At 39.6% G+C, this 25,800-nt stretch overlaps 1 protein-coding gene across 3 annotated transcripts; it reads left to right on the top strand.

The window, feature by feature from the left end:
- The first annotated feature begins 18,235 nt into the window (after positions 1-18,235).
- LOC121894034 (akt interacting protein) lies at positions 18,236-24,787 on the top strand. Of its 3 annotated transcripts, none has more exons than XM_042406356.1 (10): positions 18,236-18,402; positions 19,105-19,231; positions 20,764-20,972; positions 21,217-21,281; positions 21,497-21,597; positions 22,022-22,110; positions 22,641-22,739; positions 23,401-23,508; positions 23,668-23,728; positions 23,921-24,787. In XM_042406356.1, the coding sequence occupies exons 2-10, from the start codon at positions 19,184-19,186 to the stop codon at positions 24,026-24,028; spliced, it is 888 nt and encodes a 295-aa protein (XP_042262290.1). In that variant the 5' UTR covers positions 18,236-18,402; positions 19,105-19,183; the 3' UTR covers positions 24,029-24,787. The 3 variants fall into 3 exon arrangements, with proteins under 3 accessions (XP_042262290.1, XP_042262282.1, XP_042262272.1); XM_042406348.1 differs by having other exon boundaries at positions 18,237-18,402; positions 19,108-19,231; positions 20,761-20,972; XM_042406338.1 differs by having other exon boundaries at positions 18,237-18,402; positions 20,761-20,972.
- Positions 24,788-25,800: the final 1,013 nt, after the last annotated feature.

The following is a 25,800-nucleotide window of genomic DNA, read 5'->3' as shown; positions in this document are numbered from 1 at the left end:
TAAACTTCAGGAATTACTGATGTGATCTCAGTGAGGAAGGAGAAGTTGCAAGTAGTGTATGTTACACAATGTCTGGGTGTGTAGTAAAAGCACCAGGGTGCATTCAGGCACAGCATTGAGAATAGATTACCTGCATTTTGGCAACACTCAGAGTCCAACACCCAGTCCCTGAAGTTACACACATAACTTGAAGCATAGACTTGGGTCACGGTTACACATGTAAAGCACAAATGAAACCTGAGCCATTACGTTGCTTGTGTAGACAACTATATTGAATATAATCAAATAGATGTCTTCAAAATCTTTCTCAGGGTGCACTCACCCTTGTACTGTTTATAAAGTGCAAAATTTAACTGTAAATGTAGTATTATTTATTCTATATAAATTGTAAGATCATTCAATTTTCAATGACATCTGCCCAGTAAAAAGATTTGTTTGAATGGAATTAAAAGTCCAAATTAATTGTTGATGAAGGATATAGATATTTCAAAATCTTCAGTTGCAATATTTGTTACATTTTAAGTGTTTTTGAAAAAAAAAAATCATATTATGTAACAAAACACCTGTAACCTTTAAAAAAAAAAAAATCTTACTTAGCATCATCTTATGGCCTAGTGTTTGTCTTTACGTCACTGCTGTACCCGAGCAGCAAGGTGCTAAATTTAGTTTTCCATGTTTTCGTTCCGTAATCCCATCATTCCTGTGTTTCAGTCATCCTGCTGGCCTAAACAGGCTCCTCAGTGGGCGATTTCCTTCCCTGTCATGAATACCAGTCGGCGGAAAAAAAGCTATCAACAGCGTGGTTCTGGTCAAAGTGAGGATGGCAACACCCTGTTTAACGACAGCATGTACTCTGTGCTGTAAGCATAACACGTGATTTACAGTACAGTGGAATTATTTTAAGGGATCCGACTGCCTTCTCGGTGATGATGAAGTGGCAGCGTAGGGATATAGGAAGTCGACCAGTCTCTGGAGGCTTTGACCAGGCATGTTTTTCTCTTTCTTTAGCCCACAATTAGAAGTGATAGTCTCCCACTCCTACGATGGCTCCCTCTCCTCAGCAGAGATATATTTATCTGAGGATAATTGGCCATTAAATCCTCACTTGACAACTGTGAAAATGCCACCCCAAGAGTAATCTGGCTGCCAGAAAATGACAACGGTTGGCAGAGCTGTCGACTGCTGGGAGCCACATCAGGAATGGATGGATCTATTCCACACTCTCACATTTATACACTTGCACACTTACACATTGAACAGAGCTGGCTGTCCTAATCAAATTCTGTCCTGTTGCAGGCTTGTGATTTTTTTTTTTTTTTGAAAAAGGAAACTCCTCATTATGATCCTTATTAAAAGACAGGTCTCAGCACTCAGGATAAAACAGCATCCTTTTAAACCCTTCTGTCACTTAAGAGAAATGCACTTTTTAGCTTTATTTATTTTCATTAACTTTGCAAGCTCCTCGCTTTGATCACTTTATCAGGGTACTCTATATTCAATTACAGATGTCACACTTCTTTGAAAGCCCTTATGTAAAATTGGATTCTTCTTAGCCTAGCGTCTGTCTGACTTGAGCTGATCCTTATCATACGGTTCAAAGTAACTGAGCTTACCAGCTTTTTGAGGCTGTCGAAAGCCTGGCCAAGGCAAATGAGAAGACAAGCGTTACACTATAAATTTCTGTCCTTTTCGTCCAAGTGCCTTGGCTGTCTCTCAAGCTGCTAACACGAATCAGACTGAGCAGCAGATACAGTAAGTGTAATTATTCTCAAAGGACAGAGACCAGATCTTTGATACTATTTCAAAAACTGGCCATGGTTATCCCTTAGGTTAACATTTTCCTGTATATGTGTTTTCCTTCTCTCTTAGATCAGATCACGCCAGACCTTTTCCTACATTTGAACCATTTCCATTTAAACGTTAATCAAGTTGTGTTTGCTATAAAAACAAGATTTTGATGAGTACTTCATGGAAAGATGGTAACAAAAGTGGATCATGATCAACAAGGTTAGCTTTGTATTTTGTGAAACAGCTGTTGGGGTTTTTGTTGTTATTGACATTTTGGATCAGTGTACAGCGTTTGTGTTTTATTGTCTGGCAAGAAACCGCTGACATGACAGAATGGTTGCCATTGGAATGTGAACATTATCTCTCACAGAGGAGGTTGAGGGGGTCTCTTTCTCTTTATCTGGTAATATGTGCTGGAAATGGAAGGCCGATTGAGTTACTGTACAGTATTTGTTGGGGAAGTGTGAGGTTATGGCAGAGCGTCAAGAGCTTTAAAAAATTGTAATAAATTTATGGCTGGCAAAAGAGACTTTTCTCTCTGTGTCCACTGCAGTGAAAGATTTCTTTTACTGGATGAGAAAGCTCTGTTATCCAAACTGCTCCCGATTTAGGCCACAGAGCACCTGCGTATGGAGATGTCACCAGCTTTTAGACATAGGTAGCAAAGAGAATGGGGAAACCATGCTTTGAGTATAGCCTGTCTTTTCAGATGTCATTTGTGTTGCAGATTCGGGGGGTCACTCAAATCACAGCACCCTGCCAGAGCATGTTTCAGGAAACACCCATCTCCAATTCCTAACCAGGAAGCTGAGAGCTTTCTCTAATATCACTCAGATGGGAGCGGACAGCAGGCCGAGGATGAAATAGTAATATTACTAATAATACGGCGAGTGGCAGGAAAAGGGTGGATTCCGCTCTAAAAGCTCCAGACTATGTTGTTTATTAATTCAAAACAGTGTTTCAGTTTCACAATCCATGTTATCAAAAATTCCAACATTGTCTTGAGTGCAATCTCATGTTGGAGTGATAATGGGATGGAAAGTACAGGAGAGGTGTATAGAAGGTACGTAGCATAAACTATTCACCAGAGAGCATGAGATGGGAGGGGAGGGAGTGAGAGAAAGTAGTGTTTCCGTATTTCTGTACCTCTATTCACCGGTGACAACACCCCAAACAGACGCGCTGTACGTTTTAACAGTTTGTCGAAGAAGCTTTTGTTTGTTCCATTGTGTTTTTTACTCTCTGTTGTTTTTTTACACCCCTCCTTTTGCATCAGTCCTTTACTCTGGAGGCTGCCTCGCCGCTCACAAACAACAGCGCTCTCCCTAGTCAGCTCTGTTTGATGACCTACATTACATTCTCTTTGCATGGAGGTACAGCAGGCTTACATGTTGTGTGTGCATAAACTGCGGTGTAAATGACTCGAACAAAAGGGAGGAGCAGCCGTTCGGGAATGGAAATGAAAGTGCGTACCATTGAAGGGGACACATTGCATCAAGAGAGCTCAGTGTAGTCTAAACACCACCACTGAGGGTTTGTGTCACTGATGATGGCTTGCGCTGGTAGGACGTGTGTATCAACATGTCTTATGTGCATGTGTGTGAATATATATACATACAGGACATGTGTCTATTGTGAGTTTGTCCCTAACACATGAAACGGAGCTCACAGCTCCTCTGGGACCTGCTGGCAGCCACTTCTTTCTTCAGGTTTGACAAGTTGTATGTAAGAACAATCCACAGCAGCACAGCGCATCATCCTTATGCCTTTGGGGTTGGGCGTGGGAGTTTCAAACCAACGTGCATTTGTAGATCTTATTCTCAGAAAATCAGCCCAAATGAGTTTCATCTGGCTGGATGGTAAGCAAATTGGACATGCTTTGATCGTAAAGTAAGACCCAGCATTGTGCAGGCCCTCCAGCACGCCACATCATGGCAAAATCATGTACTCGCTTCTATTGTATGTAAAATGATTGCACTAAACAAGCCAGTGTGCCTCTTCTAGCAAAACCACATATGTTCAGCATGGATGAAAAGTCAACTCCATGATGTTCATCTTACAACAGCTCCTTTGATTACTGCTTTTCAGGCACGGGCAATTTTACCATCTGAAACCCATGTCTCTTCGCTGTCTCTGCTCCGCACAAATGCAGAGTACACCCATGGCACTGTTGCAACTTGTGTAATGTGTCATGTGAACGTCTGTTCACTTGGAAGTAAAAGCTCACTTCTGAAAGAGCCGTCACACAAATTAAGCCCCTTCGTTTCCCCCTCTCCAAAAACTAAAAGTTTGGTGTTATCCCTGAGAGCAGCACGAAAGCAGAAAGCCAGTTAAGCCCCATTAGGAGCCTGCGCGCTGTGACGATCTCATTGGAAGTGCTGGATGAAAATTGCCCGGATTAATGTGTTAATCCACCTCTTTAAAATGCTAATGTCCATTTTATGCCCATTAAATCTCAGTGTGCGTTTTCTTTGATGCGTGCAATTTCTATCAATTAAACACAGAGGAGTGAAACAGGCAGGAGGGAGATTAGTTCCCTTGCTTCAAGCATGAATTTCTCCTTTTGGTTTCATATTTATCTTGAATGGGGAGAGGGGGAGGTTGTTTGGAGTGGGTTTGTGAAATATAGACGGAGCAATGTGGTGATATAATGAATTCTTGAAGACCTGTGTGCCTTTCACAGAGCTTATAACAAACAATCAAACATCCACTAGTAAAGAAAATGTAAACATATTACTGAAGTGTTTCTCAGTCCAAACTGTATTCGTATCTGTAAAAAAAAATACACAAAATTTAGCTTTGGATTTTAAAACCTTTCCATGTACTGCCCCCTTACTTCTTTTCTATTTATTTTGTTCTTCTTCTGTACGTTATCTTGCATAAATATATATTAACCCTGCATTCCTTTATAATGCTTTCTTTAATTGTCGGTAGTTGAAGAAAAAAGCTAATAGAACTGTAATTTGCTTAGTAGGATATTAGGTTTGGATACTTTTTTTGGTTTTATTTTAAAGTTGTTTAACTGTCGACTGCTACAGCATCACCTGAACAACACTACATAATCCTATTTATGATTTCACATGTATTCCATTTTGTTGTGATAAATAATCATCTACAGTCATTTCTAAATAAATCATCCTTATCCTGCCTGAATAATATTCCTGTAATAACCATTACAATGGATTGATATTATGTAATGTGAAAGGGGTCATAGGGGTCATGCATAGTGACAAACCAACTGAGAAATGTCACACTGCTCTGCTGTTCCCCTCAGGTATAAGGAGTGTTTTAGCATCTTTCAGCTCATTGTTTTGTTTTTTTGGTTTTTGGTTTTTGGTGTCTGCTGGATGTGTGAATCAGCAACTGTTTGCTAACATGCTGCTAACATGTATCAATTTTATAAGGTTATAATATGTCACTGTAGTGTTTACGGCCTCTAAGTGGCCAAACAAACCTGATGCAGGTTTAAAATTGAAGAATGAAAATAAGTGATAATGAAAATCAGACTCTAGATTTTTGGAGAGTAGTGAAAGATGGACAACAACTGCTGCAGAGGAAAGTTTATTCCAAATTTAGTTGAAGAGAGAACAGAGAAGAAAAACACAAACCAGGCAATGACTTGGACAGTGTCAGTAAGGGGCCAGTAGAGGTAAAAATCAAGATCCTGGAGATATAAAAGATAATAGGACTGGAGCTAGCTATCACTGAAGTAAAAAGAGCAAATGTGTAACCTTTGCCACAGGAGTATACTGCATCCTGTCCAAATCATTCACACAGCAAAATGATGAAGTTCACAGTTCATACGCTGTAGCTCCCTGAGTGCCTGACTCACATTCATGCACACACATCAGGGAGTTAGTGATGTGATTCAGAGCTATCATACCATAACACTGACAAATCCATTTCCAGTTTTGTCAGTGTGAAGCTCCAGAAAGCCATGAGTATTGATTATGCACCGCAATCACAAATTACTGAGCTGAATCATGTGTCTGCAACAGCCTGCAGATAGAATAAGCAGTTTGGATAGAAACAAACTGTGTGGTGAATCCTGTGGAATTTCTCATCCCATAAATGGCAGGATGACTCGCGGATGCCCTCGCTGTTGTGCAAAGCCTTTTAAGACCAGGAGTGACATAGCTTGTCCAATCACAGAGGCCTCTGCGGCTGACCATAAAATGCTTCCAGATTTGTCACACGCAGACACGCACACACACAGACTCATTGTTCAGAGTTAAAATGCTTCCAGTAAACTCGCATTTATCATGTGAATACTATTTTTGAGGTAGAACGCGAGGAATGATTTATGGAGGCATTTTGACTTCTCTCGCGCTCGCCCTCCATCATGAGCAAAATATGCTGCCGTAAAAGTAAAATACACCCTGTGCTACATGGTGAAAATGTACTAACTCATATTTTATTTACTGAGGCATTGTGTGACAAGTTGCTGTGTACCATTGGAAAGGCCAGTGGCTTTTTGGGAGGTCCAGGAAGCTACAAATATAGATTATTTAGAAGGAGAGGGACCAGCCCATACAGTCCATTGAAATGATGAGTCTAACATTTTAATTGCTCGTGTTTACCATGACTCCAAAGTGCTAAGCAACTAGGAAGTTCTGATGTATTTGGGTGGGGGTACTTCAAGCCAACCCGCCCACCATTTCCACCACTCATCCTCACCCTTTAATGCTCATATTAAAACAGCTAGTCCTTCCCGTCGGCACAACAGCCCCTCCTCCACCGTAAGCATATGTGGACTATTCAGTGGGATGGATAATTTATTAAAATCGACCTAATTTTCCGTGATATATTAAATCTCTGCCTCAGTAATCGCGAGCCCCATTTCATTGAGCGAATTAGGTGCCCACTGCTTGGTGCGATCAGAGGCCTGGAAAATGAGGCCCACACTGGTATTAGAGAGTGTTCACAGGCTGCTAATGGTCGGGGGATGAAATAGATTACCACAACATTCATTACAGTTCAGCGACAAAGTTGAGCAGCCGAATATAAGCACACGGTCAGCACCATCATTATAGGGGCCTGTTTAAACATACATGAGGCTTCTGAAAAGAGACGATTTGTGGGAAGGAGGTCCTGGTGTGGTGGGCTAAGGAGAAGGTGATTCTGTACTGCTAAATAGTTATGATATAGCAATCAGAAACCTGGGTTGGGTTTGACACAAATCATTCTACATTAACAAGCATTTGCATTTCAGGTATTTAGCTTAAACTCGAAACTGACTAAATGAAGTATTATATTCAGTCTTTTTAAGTGACTGACATTTATGTCCAGTTAAAGAAATAGGTTGAAGTTTTGAGAAATATGAGTCTTCACTTTGTATACCACTTCACATATCTGTGCGTTGGGTACAGCGTTGGGCAAGTTAATTGAAAAAGTACCTATTGACAAAATAATTACATTAACTCACTGATTACTCCAAAAGCTGAAGGAATTTGTTACATTACTCGTCACATTATTTTCATTACTCAGCAAAGCTCTGTCAAAGGTGACTTTTAAAAACTCCATAGCTGCCAATCAAAATCAATAGGAAATCAATAGAAAATGAGTCATTGTAACAAGCAGCCAGCCTACGGTTTTCAGGTGTTTACTGACCATCATTGGGTTAGCTTAGCCCTGGTAACCGCAGAGCACTGTAGGAGTCCCTTCTCACAAAACCGTCAGATTCACACACCCTTTGACTCTAACCAAACCCACATGATTCTTGAACGTAGGCTTAGCAGCAAGCTGGCAAATAAGACACTATGAAAATGAGACAACTTTGGAGTCACCGTATTTCTCTTCTTTTGGTGGAATTAACTGCTTCCCCACACCATCAGTCTCTTCGCCAAGAAAAAACAGTCTTTCTACTGAATGCACAGAGACAAAATTGATATCAACCCACAATCAAACTCCTGGTAAGACAGCCAGGCTAACTTCCTGTATTTATGCTAAACTAAGCTACTGTAATTGCCCCCTGGCTCCAGGTCAATACTTAACACACATACTGTACATGAGAGCAGTATAATCTTCTAACTCTCTTCAAGAAAGTGAACAATAATAACAATAATTTCATCAATGTACCCTTTTTTGTAAATGTGAACTGTATGTAAGATTTTTTGCATGTGATATCCTAACATTAGACCATTAAGCAGCATAAAATCTTGATATATTATAACATGTAAAGCATACAGAAGAATGCCTTCATAGTGGCATTGTTCTCTCATAGTATAAGTAGGTGAAAGGCAATGGAAAACCACAGACTCACTGTAAATTTCAAGATATCAACAGTGCAGTGCACAGGCAAGACTGTATCATTTGATACAGCTGGATGGAAAGATGACTGAGAACATCACTTTTAAACATTATTACTTCTTCCCATCTTAACCTCTAATAGAGGATGACAGTAATCTAATCCAGGGTCCTGATCAGCAGCATAAACACCGGAATCCAGTTAGTAGTGAGGTCTCTCAAACACACCATGGCGCCAAACTGAGTGCTCTGCCGTCAGCTTCAGCTCATACAAATGACCTAAATGTTAAAAAAAATATAGAATAAATGTGCATTTCTTAGTCATGGTGCATATAATTATTCTAAAAACTGTTCATAGCCCAGCGGAAAGTGGATAACTACAAGTATAGCTCTGTTTACATCTAGCCAAGCCTCAGAGACCATTTTGCGTGGAAACAGACAAAGCCTGGTCATTGTCATGTTGTTCTGCTTGTTTTGGGGTTGAGGCAAAATTAGTTGCAACTGAGTTTGAGGTCCAGAGACGGCACGCTCCCATGATGTTCGGGCCACCATTTGTCATTATACAATTTGTCGGTGCTGTTTTCGACAAACAGGAAGTCCCTTAAAACTAGCAGAGGACCTGGCAAGGACGTGTCTCCTCAGACAGGCTCAAAGAAGAGGACTGATGGAATTGGACCGATTCAAGATGGTGTGGTTATAACTGATGGCTGGGACTTTTCCCTCCCAGTCCCTCCCCTCTGAGGAAGGAGCCAGTACACTTGGACAGCCTGCCAGCCACTATAGCGCGTGAGAGATCTATCCCACAAAAAACATTGTCATTCTTGTACTCTTTTTGCCTCTGGTTTTTCTCCTGAAACACAAGCACCCATGTGTTCCAATAACTGAAGCAGCATTTTGGTTTTCACTCCAAGATTTCCATTACTTCCCCTCCCTGTCTTCCAGTGGTTCCAGCTGGTGTTGTTGGATTGCATATTGCAGCATGATCCTCAGGGAAAGCATTGTTATGGAAGTTGGGTCTATTGCACTAAAATCTATTCTAACTCCATTCAACAGTCTCCCTGTCTTAACACCACAGCTGTCAGCAATGTCACTACATGATGAGCCGTGACACCACCGAATCTAGCAACGCTTTGTCACCCTGATACACTTAAGCATTGGTTACAGAGCTCCGGCTCGGCAAAGACATGCTGTCAAGTAAGGAAAGACCATTATCTGCAATAGACACAAAAGTACAGGGGATCCCTGCAGACACAGAGATGATTAAGGGCTAAGAGTCATTCTTCCTGTCTTGGTGTATTTTTTTTAAAGAGCTCTATTTCTTACTGTCCTTTATACCATGCGCCTCAGACTTATAGCCCTATCCCTCATGCCTGCTCCAAAGGGACACAGACCCTGACAACCATGTTGGGGTATTATCCTGCGGTACTGGCCCCGGTCATACACCACTTCCCCTCTAAACAACCAAAGGGAACAAAATATGAGAACAAATCAATGTGAGGATATAAATAAATGCGGATGGTTATCAGCGATGATGAGCACAAGGACAGCTAAGTGTGAGTGGGATTTGCAGTGATGGGAAAGAATTTGAGGACTGCACACTCAAGAATCAGAGTCCTGGTTCTGGAGGCCAAAATAATGTAGCTAAGCCTCGTTGACATGGGTCTGGCTATTGGTGTCTGATTTCCCTGTGACGATACCACTGGCATTCCACTAAAACTGACAGACTTGGAAGTGAGATTCCCACTGGGGCCAGTCATGCTCAACGCTTATGCACTCAAGGTACCATAGGGCGTTTTGAATAAAGGTGTCTAATTTGTTATCCAAGGAATGATTGCAATCTGGTTTCATATAATCACACCTGCTGTAGAAAATGCCTAGCACTGTAAACATTACTGCAGACATCAGTGCCTTGCCTAAGGGACCTTCAGTGGTAGTTAAGTGAGAGTCAGGATTTGCATGTTCATTTCGCCTGCCCCAGATTTTGCAACCAGAGCGGTGCCCTGAATGGGAACTTCTTCAGTAACAAGCCTGCTTCTCCAAGCTCTAGGCTACCTCAAGCCCATCTAACAGCCTGAAGAGTGGCATTAGTATTCACAGAGACAGACAGACAATCAGGCTCCAGTTTTATCACTCAGCACTTGTAAGAATCAGATCTGAGACACAGCAGTATCAATAAAAGATCTCATTTCCAGCCTCACTCGAACAACTGCGCCTCTTTCAACCTACACTGTGGGTATCAATTGTGCGCTGAATAATGAAAAGCAATTATGTAGCTAAACAAAGCCATGGCGGTAATAGGCTTTTGTTTTATTTTTATCCTCAAAATGGAAATAGATTCTGTGGCTGTGTGTGGTTTTCTTTTTCTAGATCCTGTGGGTCATGCTCAGGACACGCTCCTCCTAGCACCAGTCTGCCTACAGCATTATTGTGATGGAGGTTCCAATCCAGATGAATTAGACAGCAAGTCACTATGAATGCGGGTACAGCGGCAGACAATCTGGCTGAAATGAAGAGGAAACAGAAGTCGGCTGCTTAGATTGTGTCTCTATTAATTATTCAAGGACCAGATTCTCTATCCAATGACCCCAGTAAAGAAGCACAAATTATTTAGCAAGCTGCCACATCAGCGCTTGGTGTGAGGACATGAAGCATGGGCTCTCACTGAGGTATCATAGGAGGTATGTGAACCTCTGCTCGGGTTGCTTGCCGTATGACACATGACCTCATGGGTATTGTTGGCTGTATCAGGGTCTAGGGGTACAGTTTCTCTCACCAGTCAACCATTCAGCCTGTCCACATCAGTCGGGCCTGATAAGGAGGGTTACCAACACTGAATAATTTGGATAAAACAAATGTAGAGTGTCCTTGCACAAGCAGATACCGCCACTGTTTGAAAAAGTGACACAGACTCTCTTAGAACAACTGATAACACAGGGTTTAAACAGATGATAGCACTTGTTTAAGGACAGGCAGTAGCAAGTTCTTGGTGGTAATTTAGCAACATTTTTTAAGATGAAAGCCTCTATATTTCAGAAGTTTAAAGGGGAGGAATATAGAGCATGTTGCAAATACTTCTTCATAAGCAAGTGCAGCTAAAACTGAGCTTATGGATGACCCTGTCTTTTTTGGTTTAAGCTAGTCGTGTGACTGTTTCATTTCACGTTTATAAATATATATTGCATCTGTAACAATGACACATGTCGTTGTATGTCTTCAGCAGTGTCACCAAGACAAAGGCCTGAACTTGGTGACATACAGTGAAATGAGACAGCCACGTCTGACAGCGTGATTGTCACCCTGTTATTTTTGTTGCTCTTAAAAAAAGCTATATACTTTCCACAGCCACTCAAAATGTGTTATAATTTCAGAGCATGCCAGAGGGAGAGGGAGAGAGAGGAAGAGAGAGAGGAAGAGAGAGAGAGAGAGAGAGAGGCTGGATGAAGGGAGAGGGGACAAACTGTTTGCACACACACATATGCAGGTGTATGTGTGTGTTGTATGTGATAGAGAGTTAGCCTTGATCTTGTTAGTGGTGATTGGGGTCTCTGTGAGACCTCACACTGGGCTGTGGGTGTAATTGTCACTGGCAGGCTGGCCTGTAACCATGTGGAGACTTAGGGAAGAGGAATGGGGAGGAGAGCACAGGGCCTTTGTTTGTGGCAGCCGCCACATGTCTGCCTGTGTGGCAGTGCTGAGCTCCCGGGTGTGGAGGCTTGGCTTTGGGGAGATGATTGTTATAGCACTGGTGTTGGCTTTAAAAATGCCTTTTTAATGGGAATGCATTTCACAGGCAAGAGCAGCGAGGTCTGGGAAACCAACATCACAGCAGCGGGGTACAGAAGTTCAGCATGTGCTTGTGCCGAGAGACGGTTCATCAGTGGAAACAGCCTGCCATCTGCTGCCGGACACGAGAATAACAGACGGGTTCTGAAAAATCTCTCCAGACTTGTGTATTTCAGATGTTTGCGCGTCTGAGACAAATATTTTATGACAGACTTGAAATGTCTGCATGTGGAAGTGTTATGTTAAAAAATCTTAAATGATACCATGTGAAATTACCCTAAACTCGAATGCACATTATCTGCACAAACATTAGCATCTTTTATAGTTTTTTGGGGTTTTTTATTATCATTTCAAATAAATGGGTCAAATCAACTTAGCCTCCCTCTTTTCCATCATTTCTTTCTCACTCATTGTCTTTCCACAAACTAATTCTGCTTGTAAACAAAACATGATGCATATGTCATCAGTCGTGTAACTGTGGTTGTAAAGTAGCTTAATTAAAGATCCATTCAATACATGACCTTTTCCACTTACCTCAAGCACTTTCAACGCTTTTCCTTAATGAATGAATGAATTATGCAGTAACCTAGGCTCAGCTAACAAAAGGCATTTGCTGCCTAATGTGTTTGCCTAAATAGCAGTGAAGAGCAGGCCTACCTTTAAGTGGATGAGGTACCTCTGTTCGGCTTGCGGTAAGTGTCTAGTTTAATTTAATTCAATAATCCTGATAAATGAAATAAATCCCTTTTGGGACATCCATTCCTTGAGTAGTGAGATAATATAAAATGAGGTTCACAGAGAAAAAATTAGGACATTATGGTTGATTGAGCTTTTACAAAAAGCAGAAATATTAATACAGAGATATCTTTATGTTTATAATTTTGCAATAATGAATGAAGGCATCCATGTGGAAAACAATCAGAGCTCAAAATGGATGACAGTGATTGTGAGGCTTAGTGAAAGAATGCATTAGCATTTTCACACACTCCCAATGCAAATTGTTTCACTTAAACTTTTTAAATACCATTTTGTGTTCTGACTTAATTTTAATAAGTTTGCAGATAAGAAAGCATAAGCATGGACTTGAAAGGCAGATTGTGAGTCTCTGCAACACATTTCTTCACTATTAGATTCATGAGAGGAAAGGGGAAAATTGAAAAGAATGAAAGAACATGATCTTCTCAGAGAAATAATACATTTTGTGCTGAATCGAGATTATTTAAATATAATAAAAATATCCATATCAAACATTAATTTGAATTCAATATAGATGCTTGTATAATTGAATGCACTGCTCTGCACAAATTAAAATGGGCCTTTCTGTAGGCTGGTGCTGCTTATATTGAAAATGTTTTACTTATACCCATGTAATTCTGCATGGGCTGAAATCCATTTAATAAATATGTTTTGTACTATATGTATTTGTTATATTAAATGGCCAAACTATGTTTGTTTCTGTATGACTCAGCAAAATGACACTATAGCACATAAATATGATATGTAGTTCTTCAGAATTTGTTTAATTTAGTAAAAACTATTACCTGTATTTGTATATAAGAAATGCAGGGTGAGTAAAGAATTAACTTGGGCTTGTTGAAGCAATAACTTTAAAGGGAGTTTAAAGCTGCCAATAAATGCCAAACAGTAGCACCGAATCTCCCAATCATTTTGCAAGCATCAAGAACCTTTCAATTCATTAACTGTGTGGTCTCGTCTTATGAACATGTCAGTGATCTAACTCTAAATAATGGACCTACTGTAGGCCTAATTCTGCTGTACTTAGCTGTACCTGTGTATTATCAGGCTGTTTTTATTTAACCCCTCTTTCCCCTCCCTCACAGACTTATCACTTGTTTCCGGCAACTGCAGCCTCTTGTAAGTCAAATTGATTGAGTTGTCCTTGAACATCTGTTGTTCAGCCAAGCCTCAAAGGTAATCCCGCTAATGGCCCTCTAAGCTATCCACATAAACACACACATAAATAAAAATGTTTCCAAAGAGATTTGGTCATTGACTTGCTACTAATCAATTCTGCAGCCGCATGTGTTGATGAAGGTTTGGGAAGTACAGAGCAAGATATATGTAGCGATCAATGCCTGGCACTAGGCTGGCTGGGCAGTGAGTGACAGTCACGGCTCCACTGGGAGTCAACATTTACACACAGATGGACCGGGCCCGTCGGATGTCTTGGCAAAAAGCTGCTGTATACACACGCACACACACAACACTGAAACACTGACCGACAGAATGTTGTCCATCAACGACACAAGAGGGAAAATTACGGGCTTGTGTGAAGCATAGTCGGTAAAGTGAAGAAGTGGCATTCCATAATTTGAGCTGCTAAGCTCTGGCACAGACAGATATGACTCCTGTTGGATGAATGCCACTTCAGAAAGCCAGTGTTTCGAGATTTGGGGTAAAAAACAGCGGGGAAAAAAGCCTTTTCAAATTGATGGCCATGTAATTTTTTTATATTTTGTCGACAGCTTAAAATAACTTTTGTGGTGTTGGTGCTTTCTTCTATCCCGTATCCACAGGATGTACACCTTCAGCTCAAGGGGAAAATAAATTATGATTACCAAAACTGAGCAGCAATATGCTTACCGTTGAATAATCACACATACAAATAATAAGCATCAAAATATTGCACTGTTAATTATCACAGCCCCATCCTGCCTTTGGCCTAATGCTTTTAATGTGGTGCACAGAGCAAGATAATCACACAATTAATGTTTTATTCTGTCAAAAGCCTTCTGTCCAGTTTGACTGAGGTAGCCCACAGCATGGCCTGCTACTTTTGAACAAAGAACAAAGACAAACACAAAAGGACCGAAACATACCTGCTGCTATCTCAACATGATACTTATGGGGAGAAATTTCTTCAACACCTGCAGCTTGCAGCTCGAGAAATATCTGCATATGACAGACAAAGCTGGGCTTTTTTGGATCACCCCTCCTGCCAAGCAATATTCATAAATTTAATTTCCAATCTGCTCTCCTTTTATTAGTTTGGGTGTTATTAAATGAGATTGCTTCATCTTAATATAATATATTTCCAGGGCTTGCGAATGTGGCTAGGAGCTGATATTCAAATTCAATAACATGGCCTGTACTTAGTGCATGGCACTAATAAATGCCAATGTATGATGCATATGAAGACGGGGCTCAGCGTGGAAGTCACAGCGGGAAATATTAATGCTGTGAATGTCCTTCAGAGGTGAGACATGCCTCTCTCCACCCCTGTACTGCACAGCTCATATGCTTGAAGAAGCCCAGGTGACCTACATACAGCGATAGGCCAGATGGAAGTGCTGAAGAGAAGAGAGGCGGCTGTTCATATTTCCCTGTATTTTATTAACTAGACAAGACAAATCCCTGAAGAATGTATACACTAGCACTGATACTGTATGGCAGAGAGAGGACTATGTAAACCACAACTATGTGTCTGACCTCTAACCTTTACATTGGACACTGGAGAAGACTGACCTGTTGGATCCATCACTGAACTGACATCAGTGCCGTTTGGGTTATGACAAAGACAAACAAATGACCAAAGAGCTACAGTTACAGTACATAGCAGTAGCCTGGCTGCAGTGTCTCACCTCTTGGCCCCTCCAGGGTTAAAACTTGACGCCTCTCTTTTTCCTATTTTATCACCGGAACCTGACAACTGCTCTTGCAAAGGTTGCAGCTTAGGAAGCTTAGCTGCAGCAGCGAGTGACCTTTACTTTTATTATGAATATTTCTATTTCATCATTATTATAAAGTGAAATCTATGCATATGATCAGTACAATGGATTTCTTTTTCATTAGTTGTGTAAAATGCCAGTCAGTGAATGAAGGGGCAGCCGGGGCTGCCTGCCAGATTACCCTCCTCCCCCACTGGAGGGATCTGACAATTGGAATTAATATGCGTGGAGCTTTCCCTCTCTATTTGTTGGCTGAGGTTTTCCAGGCAACTTTATCAGGGGTAACATTATCAAGAGCTTTGCCGAGAGCTTCTTCATCATGCTCACATCCGAGCCTGCCCAACACTTGTCACTGTCAATCACAAGGTGATAATACACAGATGATTCTCTCATTTGGTTTAATAAAATCTCCAGGCTTATTTGAACTGCAGTCATTACAGCAAATAATTGCTGCATTGAGGTTTTAGCCAGGCCATAGCCTCAGGGATAAGGAAAGACTATTGCTATATGAAGGATTTGGCTGATGTTTTTTTTAACCCTTACTCCCCAGTTGTTCATATTTCTAAAACGAATATTACATTTGAATCTTGATCTGGCTTTCTTTATTCAAACTAACATTGTTATTACATATTATCTGGATGTGGAGTCATCAGTTTTCACTTTTTTATGCCCGTGCTGTCAAGACAGGTTTCACCAAGGGACTGCCAATTGTAATTTTGAACTGTCATTTAAACCAAATTGTGGATCTGAATCAGCGGGCCTAAAATTCTCTGAAGGAATGGAATGATAGGAGGAAACATATTTCATCTCAAATTTGAATTCTGGTGCCAGCTGACGTTCTGTAGCTGGAAAATGCAGCTGAAACAATATATACATTTTTGAGTCAAGAGTAATCAGACAGTAAAACATCCCAAATAGTGTACATTGTTGACCAACATGAAAAATTTAAAAGGATCTAATGAAGATATGATGCTTTCTGTTCAAATGTGTGCAATGAATTGGCTGTAGTATAAAAATGTGTCTTACCACTAAACAGTACAGAGGGACTTTACAACTCTTAAACAGTCATATGTATTTTAATTTAAGGTATAAATGCACCTGATAGAAAATGTTCTAGTATAAAAAAATACAGCTCCAACTGGTCACACATTCAATTATTTAATCCAATCTCCCCACTTTAATTACGTTCATTAGTGTATTTGTTTGACCAAACAAGGTCACAATAGTTGATTAGATAAAGAATCAATGACAAAGACAGAAAACTCATTACAAAAGCAATGGTGTGGATATTTGCACCCTTGTTTGTGTCAGACACTTTATCTCAATGTCGATGAAGGCAAAACAGGCATAAACTTATTTGTTTTGAGGTGGTCTTTGATTTGTACGTGTCAAAAGAGTGCTGGTGACCTTGCCTTCTTGGCTGCCCCAATAAAGAAGCAGGACACTAATTACCTTTGTCAGTGAAGTGTACTTGGGACAATATACAATCAGATAACAATAATGGAGTCAATAATTTGTATTTACTCTGAAACTTGGACAATGTCATTTCTCCCAATTAATGCAACCACTCATCCATTAAATTAGTTTTTTTTTCTCACCCAGAAAAATAATTAGGGGTAATTGTTAGGAAATCAATCAATCAACAGAGTGAACTGCCAATGAAGCGTGGTCAAAAACTAAAGAAATGTGTGACACAGATGGCTTGGATGCGTCCTACCCTCAAGAGACTTTTACTGTGCAGTACACCGAAACATTAAAATGAAGGCAACAGAAATGGAAAGTGTGTATTACTTCATCAATGTGCCCTGAAGCACTTTTGCAGGACTCTTTGTAAACTTCTCTGGAAAATGAGCAGATTGATAGAATAAAAAGATACAAAAAAGACAGGAAGTGACCAAAGTGACTATGCAAAATTGCAAAAAGAAAGTTCCTTTTTTTTAATCTTTGGAGAGCACATGATCTGAGAGACAAATGCTATATTATCAATATTATTTTAAAGTGGTATTCACATGAAAGTGTACTAAAAATAATCCTTAATTCATTTGATCCAAAGTGTTATTTCAGCAGTTTCAGCTGTTAACTTTATGCTTGGTTCATCACAACCAAAATCTATTGCTGTATTAATGATATTTATTCCATCTTTGTTGTAACCCATACGGATGATAGAAGGAGAACATTTACCATCCTAAATAGACCGCACCTAAGTATGTAGTTTATAAAGCAAAACAAAACAAACTAAACAAAGCACAAGGCTACATTAGTCAATAAAATGACTATAAATAATGACTGGGACATTTAATTACTTTTGAGTAATTAATTTAGCTACTTTTACAAATACCACAAATTTTATGTCAGCATTAAAACATTATCAACATGACAGGGTAGCCACAAATAAGAGTGGTGATTGGAAAAAACAAAACAAAACTAATTAAAACAAATTTCTAATTAGCAAAAGTGTTTGGCTCAGGTCTCTCACAGTTTGATTGACAGCAAGCCACGGTTTCATTAGTTATCTTGTTTCATGTTTTTTCGCTCTCAGTAAAGTTCACTTAAAAAACAATAACAAATAAACAAACAAAAACACATAATAAAAAAAATAAAGTAAAACAACATTAAAAAGTCCTTCTTCCCTTTCACGTGACTAACCCAGCAAATCATATGCGAAAACGGGTGATCCTGTAGACCAATGAGAATACGCATTCGTAAACGGAAACGCCCCTCATTATGTTAGATTGAACTCTGTCTGTCATATTATCCAGCTAGTAGCTAACGCGTTAGCCGGGATGACACCTTTACAAATGACGAGCAGCTGAACAGTTTCTGCGGCAATTACATCGAGACACACAGTTTAACACTTCTGTTAAAGGATTTTTGTTACAGATCTCTAGCAAATACGGTGAGTTGCATTATTACGCTTGTCTACGTGTAAAATTAAAGGGATAGTCAAGTTGTTAGCAACGGCCAAAGCTATCTTCGTAAGCTAATGCTACATATATTGTTAAGTGAGTCAAAGAAGCAAGTGAGACGGCATTAGTGTGTTAAAATTGACATATAATATGCTTACGCCTTAAAGAAGTATTTGGTCAGGCTCCCTGTCAGCTGTCGGCTAAAATGGCATCAGGTTTAAGTCGTTAAGTTACCCAAAGGTAGCTCCACACCGCTTGCTAACCTAGCACTATAACACAATAACTCGATATTCTATCATAAATGCCACCACATTAACAGCTAGATTTATAAAAAATTATAACACATTCTTGTAACGTTACTGCCACCCTACACTGATACTACCACAACAGCTAGCCAGCATACTTATTTTGCCGAAATCCAAGTTAGCACAAAGCTAAGCTAGGTTATCCCAAACAAACCCTGCTCTAAGTTTAGATCAGTCCGGAGTAGTAACGTCTCTCACTTTGTACTCTGCCAGCAATTGACGCTAAGATATTTTAATACTTTACAAGTCAAGTTGCTAAGATTATGCTATGGTGACATTAGATTAGCATTACGTGCTTGATTGTGCGTATGTTTCCACGTTGTTTGTGTTTGTTTGACCTCAGCTGCATCAGCACATGATGTGTTTCATGGTCTCTTTCCATCACAGCAGCGGATGGCCTGGACAGAACTTTTCGTGGGACCTACTTAAAACAAGAGGGACACCAACCCGAACCTCTGTATGAGTAATGAACCTAAACCCCTTCTGGAGCATGTCTGCCAATACAAGTCGCAAGGTAAAGTTAACCACATTTAACTGTTGCGTTGGCTACAATAGAACTGGAAACTAGTCAACACCCATTTAAGTATTTTGTTTGTAAACGCTTCAAAGTTGATAGCAATTTGCGTCCACCACGACTGAAAACTTACATTAAATGATAGTGTGTAAATACATGTAGGCCTTACTCTGTAATCTACAGGGCACAGCAGCCATACGTGCTTTACGGAGCCGAACATTATGTACAATACTTTTCAAAAGTAATGGTGCTTGATATGCATAGGATGAGACATTCAACACATTTTCATTTGTCAAAAAACATTTGTGTGAATTGTGCCCATCATGCTTTCATTTTAGATTAAATCTAAGTTGCATCATATTTGTAAATATTGTTCTTTGGTTGATATGTGGACTTTTAAAGGCTTCCTCAAAGGTTTCATAGTGTCATGTTAGAATGTTTGCAGAAAAACCAGAAGAGGTTAAACTCATTGACTTTTGTCATGGAGGTGTGACTTTTTAAAGAATTAGAAGACTGTATTAGCGTCACCAGCACTCTGTAAAATGAAGTTGATGGGTTTGTACTAGTAGGGATAACTTTGTTGCAGATTGTAGACGATAATCATTTAATATAGAAGAAAGCTGGCTGATCTTTCATTTTGATACTATGTCCGATTTATTTTGATTACCTCCATCTTTTGTTTGAACAGCAGGTCAACAGAGGTCCTCAATCCTGCACCTGTTCCCACTTGTATTCATTTTCTTAGGAATCTCTGTATTGCTTATACTCAAGCTGAGGGCGTGGTCTTAAACTGTACATTTTGATGACTATAATCCACTCTTTCGCAGTGTAGAATATCAGGAAATATACTTGTTTCAATGATTTAGTCCAGGTAGCTTGTACTAGACTAGATTTCTACCAACAAAGGGGAGTGGAAGTAAATCTTGGCATGCTAGTGCAACTGTTGTGAGGTAGGGAGGAGGCAAACAGTGTACCTGGAGCATGGGCGTGAGTTCATTTTTCCCTGACTAGTCAGAGGAATATTTCCAAAACATTCTGTAGTCAAGCCTGCCTTCAGTGAATGTGCATGCTAGATCTGTTGCATTAATGTCCAATTCACGGCAAGCATTCCTGTCATATTTGTACTAGTCATCAGCAGTGTGGGTTGTAGCTTCCTGATACATTCCTGGCATCCTGCTGCTGTGTGCTTGAAATGCGCTGTGACATTGCACTGTAACTGCTCTGCTCATTCTCAACAGCATGAGCAAGAAAGCATAGCTGTACTTACAAGTGCTTTCTCTGGTCTGGACACTGTTTCTGACTGATAAGCTGCAAACCAGATGGACAGTGTAACCTGAGAGGTTGGTCACAGCACATGGTCACCACCCTGGGCCATCGGTCTACTCATAAGTGTGCATAATGGATCATAAACAGAAGCCTTCTATAACCAGGCTCTCAATATGTCTCTTCTGTTTGTTTTTATAACACAGCTAGGAAATATGTTACAGCTGATGTGTTGAGATTCCTGTTGTATTTGTCTCATGAAACAGCAGAGACCTGACAATGAGGAACAGAGTGGGCATGGGGAGCAGAGAGCCAGCCCAGCCCGGCTGCCCTTTGGCAAAAAGCAACTTCCAGCCATTCCTAAGAATGCAGCCCCCATTACCAAGCCTACAGCAATGGGTACCCCAGCCCAGTCAGCCAATGGCACACACGCCTCCTATGGCCCCTTCTACTTGGAGTACTCTCTGCTGGCTGAGTTGTAAGTAGTAGTCCAGTATCAGAATTATAAGTTTAGTTGATTGGTTTTTGGCACTTGCCACATGTGATTTTCTATGTTTATACTATTCTGTTGGTAGCATTTGTCTTTTAAATCAGTTTGCAAAGTTGTCAACATATTGGGCTCAAACTATCCATTTCATTTGGTACCTGAATAAAAATGAGTTGCATATATGTTTTTCTCTTTTTTTTTGTATTGCTCTGACCTCTTTTCATGTGATCTGCAGCACACTAGTGATTAAGCAGAAACTCCCTGGAATTTATGTCCAGCCATCCTACAAGTCAGCACTAAGTAAGGACCTCTCTTTGAAGTTCATGCAATGAATGTTTCATATACACACTAATCAAATCTCATGGATTCCTTCTGGAACGTTTTACAACTTGAAGAGCTTTGTTATTTCAATCTTTAAACATATCTGCACATTTTCACTGCTTGATGTTCATTGTGAGTCTTATTTGTGTTGATAAAAGCAACAATTCCAAACTACTGTGTGTTCCTCTGTTTAGTGTGGTTTGGGGTCATATTCATCAGACATGGCTTGTACCAGGACGGAGTCTTCAAATTCACTGTGTATATTCCAGATAACTATCCAGATGGAGAGTGTCCTGTGAGTAGTGTAATTTTGGCAATATGATTTGGGGCTGTTAAAACACACACACACACACAAACAAACTTGGTAGAGACTTAAAAGGTGCTGTGTGCACCCAATCATGTAGTATTTTTGCTGAGGGTCCTGGACAACATAAAAAATCTTGAAATTTTAAAATGATTTTCCAGGTCTACTAAGGTTTGGTAAGATTATGAATATCTTAAAACATCTGGAACCGTCATGACTGGGAAAGTGTTCATAGTCTTATGTAAACTGTTAAAGTACACATTTTTAAGAAAGATGACAACCATGACTAAATATTAAAAGTACAATTCTTGAGAGTCATCAACAAGTTAACGTTTGAATAATGATCATAGGAACTAAGCTTTGTGTTATAGCAAAGCAAAACCCTCAACCTTTTCTGCTTTTTGCCTCATTTCAGAAATTAGTATTCGACATCCCAGTCTTCCATCCACTTGTTGACCCTGTGTCTGGAGAGCTTGATGTCAGAAGAGCTTTCACCAAATGGAGGTACTTTCTCTGCTTTTATGCTTACGTAATTTATTCTTCTATTTTCTCCTTCAAAATGCATATTTGAGTGAAAACTAAATAATTAATTTTTTGTGTGCTAAATGCCACCCCCACCTCACACACCCCGAGCCAGTCCAGCCCAGTCAGTGCTTCTCTTTCACTGTTTACTCAGCTGAACATTCTCTGCAAAGTTTTCTTTTGGGAACCAAAGAGAATGAGTCAGAAGGAATAAAATTGTGAAAACAAATTCAGTTATAATTCAAAGAAGTGTATATATCTGGATATAGTCACCTAATTTCATATTGCAACAGATTTCATTACCTAGAACAAGGTTATGATTGCAATTTAAAATTCTTTGATGTCGGGGTATTCACTATTTTTAGTAGTGGACAAGGAAACAAGAATATGTAACACTTTTATGTCGTGTTTGTTTTCTTAAATCAAAATATCTCTATCCAGTAACTTCAGGCATCCATATTTCTGGTAAAAAAAAGATTATATTGTCAACCTCCTATGTTTTGTTTTTGTAGACGGAATCACAATCACATCTGGCAAGTCCTCATGTATGCACGCACAATTTTCTACAAGATCAACACTGCAGAACCACTCAACCCAGAGGCTGCTGTGCTGTGAGTGTTTGAAGAATATTACCTTCATTTTTTTTTTTGCAATATACAATATTTGCTTTGTCTGACATGTGACACACAAAGATAAATTAAGGATCCTGATGAAGGTCGGCTAAATATAATTCAATTGCACATCATGGCTCAATAACTTGGGTTTTTTTAATCCACTGAGCTCAAAGCATAAATGTATGAAATTAGGTTGTTGCTAAATGGCTCTAATGTCACAAATGTTCAATACTTAAATAATTTAATCAGAACATGGTACATATCTATGAACTTTTCTTGCTTCCTCTCAAACATTTGTAGAATAAATGCCTCTGCAGCAGACATTTTGACCTGTTGCAGGAACTTAACAGGTGTAACAAATAACACTGACAAAGGCTCAGTTCTATTTAATCGGAATTCAGTCATTATTAATTACACCTGTGATTTTCCTGCTGTAAATATTCTTTAATTTTTTTTTTTCAGCTGCCTGCCTGCTTTTGTATAATGCAGCTCTATTTTAACCTGATAATTATTATAGCAGAAGCTTCTCCGCAATCTTTTAACCTCCTCTACAGTAAAGAAAAAAATCCCCAACAGCCTAAAAAAAGGTTTTAGGCTTAAGTTGTTACTCATTTTTCACATGTGTTACAAGGCATTACTGTTTTTTTTTCTCTCTCAGATATGAAAAGGACGTGCATTTGTTCAAAAGCAAAGTGGTGGACAGTGTGAAACTATGCAACAGTCACCTTTTTGACCAGCCCAAGATAGATGATCCCTACGCAATAAGGTGGGTGGTCTCTCCCAATTTTTAACATTTCACACCCTTCACCACTACAAGAAAATACACCCTGTCATCATATGTGTGAGTTTGTGTAATGAAACTCTGAAGGGGAAAAAATGTTGATGTGCACGCTCTCACTTTCCCCCTCTGATCCATTTGTTACAGTTTTTCTCCATGGAACCCAGCTGTTCATGAGGAAGCAAAAGAGCGAATGTTCACGTATAAAGTAAGTTTTTACCATACTACAGTCACTCAGAGTCCTTTGGTTGTGTATGAGCCTGAGATTGCAGTCTACTGCAGTTCACCTCCCAGCTTTAAAACCCAAAGGGTTTTGTTAGATCGGAGTGTGAGCTATAAGCACTTTGATTGGTCGAGCTGTCTCTGTTATGTGACTGGTAATTTGTTTTTGTTGTTCTAGAGACGACCTGAGGATCACCACAAGGGAACGCAGGTGTCGGGGCTGTCTTGGGTGAAGCCTGGATCGACACAGCCCTTCAGCAAAGACGACAATCCTCCCCAGTGCTGAACATGCGCTGTCGCTGTAGCGGCCACTAGAGGGAGGCACACGCATCAGATGCCACACCACTGGGCTCACCTCAGCTGTTTGCGAACTGGATCCTTGAAACAGTTGAGAGAACTTTAAATTAACTCTCCACATTATTGCTTGGCTTTAAAAGCTTTGTAGGCATCTCCTCAAACAGCTTTAGAAACAGGAAACAAAGTTTGTATCATATGTAAATCGACGATGACAAATGGATGTCTCAGCAACATCAGTTAGGCTGTGATGCAATCAAAGAGCTTTCATTCATATTTTCGGATCCATGCACATGTTGGGCTAGGTGATAAGATACTGTCCCAAAAGGAGATGAAAAGTATGAGCAAAGCAATTTGCATTCATACGGTAAGTATAGTGGACTACATGATCTAAACCACTTGTTGAAATTGGCTCAGGACTGTTTATTTGTCAGACTTGGAATGTTTGTCAGTCACAGCCATGTGATATCCTAATCTCCACCCATCCCAACACACAATTAGATTTACAGGACATGTTTTATATTTGTTTCTTATTGGACAGTGATTTATTTTTAATTCTGCTGTGTAAACTATTGTCTTACACAGTTCATAATATATAAATATATATATATATATAATGCAGAGCTCACAGGTATGGTTTTAAATGAGATGCTAAATGAGTTAGCTTGTATTTTATTGTCTGATTTTAAATCATTTTGAATGTTTTATGTACCCTTGGCTATTGGTTATTAAAGGTTTGATGTGTAAATAATGGATGCCGTGCTAAGGTTTGACTTCCAAGAGTTGTGTCTGTGTCGATGCTTGGATTTTCTAAGTAATATTTTGGTTTTATTTGCTTTCTTTGCAAATGTTACTTAAGCTCCCTTACAGATATTTTCTTCACAAGTCAAATAAGTTACTGCAAGATTCCTACATAGCTCTGAAGAAATGTATTTTGATATTTTTTAGTTATTCACTTTTGTCTGAGCAGCACAAAATGGGTGATAATATTGTAGAGATTAGTCAAGCTGCAAGACGACACCTTTTCTGTAGTTGCAGGCCAATATCAGTTTGTATTTGATGCCTATCTGTAGAGGGATCTGGCTTGATAGTGATATTGCTCAGCACACTTTCAATATGCAATTCTTGTCAAACTAAGGATGTGGAAACAGGATGGCATTTTTAAACTGTGTGGGGACCTCACAAGGAAATTACTATATGAGAACAGCAGATATGATGCTGAAACCTGTTAGATCTAATCATAGTTGCTGTGAAAGGCAAGGATGTAACACATACACACGCGCACACACACACACACACACACTGCCATTTGGGCTGTTGGAATCTTCAAACGAGTGAGTCTGTAATGTGTTCTGTATGGACCCATTTCTGCTCCAGTTTGTGAATGATATTACTGCATAGATGACCTGAGAATTAAATGCTTTTCTCTGAAATCAATAAAATGATTGAAAGCTCAGTCATGCTCTGCATTTCTGTTTTTGTTCTTGGGTTTGCTATAAATGGTTTTACTGACTTGCAACACCAGTAATGCCCAAACAGGTTATAGGTCCAGAACTTTATGAAATTAATCTGACAATGAAAAAATAGCAATGACTACTTTCATTTAGTACATTAGAGGTCTACATTGGTGGAAATATCACTCTTAAAAGATATCTTTGTATACTGGTGTTGTGTTCACCCAGAATTCATATTTACCTATACTAAAATCAATTGCACATTTTATATACAAAACAGTAGGATACTACATAGCTGTCACATTAATTG

Source organism: Thunnus maccoyii, chromosome 1 (genome assembly GCF_910596095.1).
Source record: "Thunnus maccoyii chromosome 1, fThuMac1.1, whole genome shotgun sequence".
NCBI lineage: Eukaryota > Metazoa > Chordata > Actinopteri > Scombriformes > Scombridae > Thunnus > Thunnus maccoyii.
The sequence above is the reverse complement of the archived record's forward strand: the minus strand, read 5'-3'. Positions and strand labels throughout refer to the sequence as shown.

What these genes read in the sequence shown, in the direction of transcription:
- LOC121894034 (XM_042406348.1), top strand. Translation starts at nt 19,184, where the DNA reads ATGAACCTAAACCCCTTCTGGAGCATGTCTGCCAATACAAGTCGCAAG. An exon ending in ATCCAGATGGAGAGTGTCCT is followed by an intron (nt 21,598 to 22,021) that starts GTGAGTAGTGTA and finishes GCCTCATTTCAG; the next exon opens with AAATTAGTATTCGACATCCC. An exon ending in AGCGAATGTTCACGTATAAA is followed by an intron (nt 23,729 to 23,920) that starts GTAAGTTTTTAC and finishes TTGTTGTTCTAG; the next exon opens with AGACGACCTGAGGATCACCA.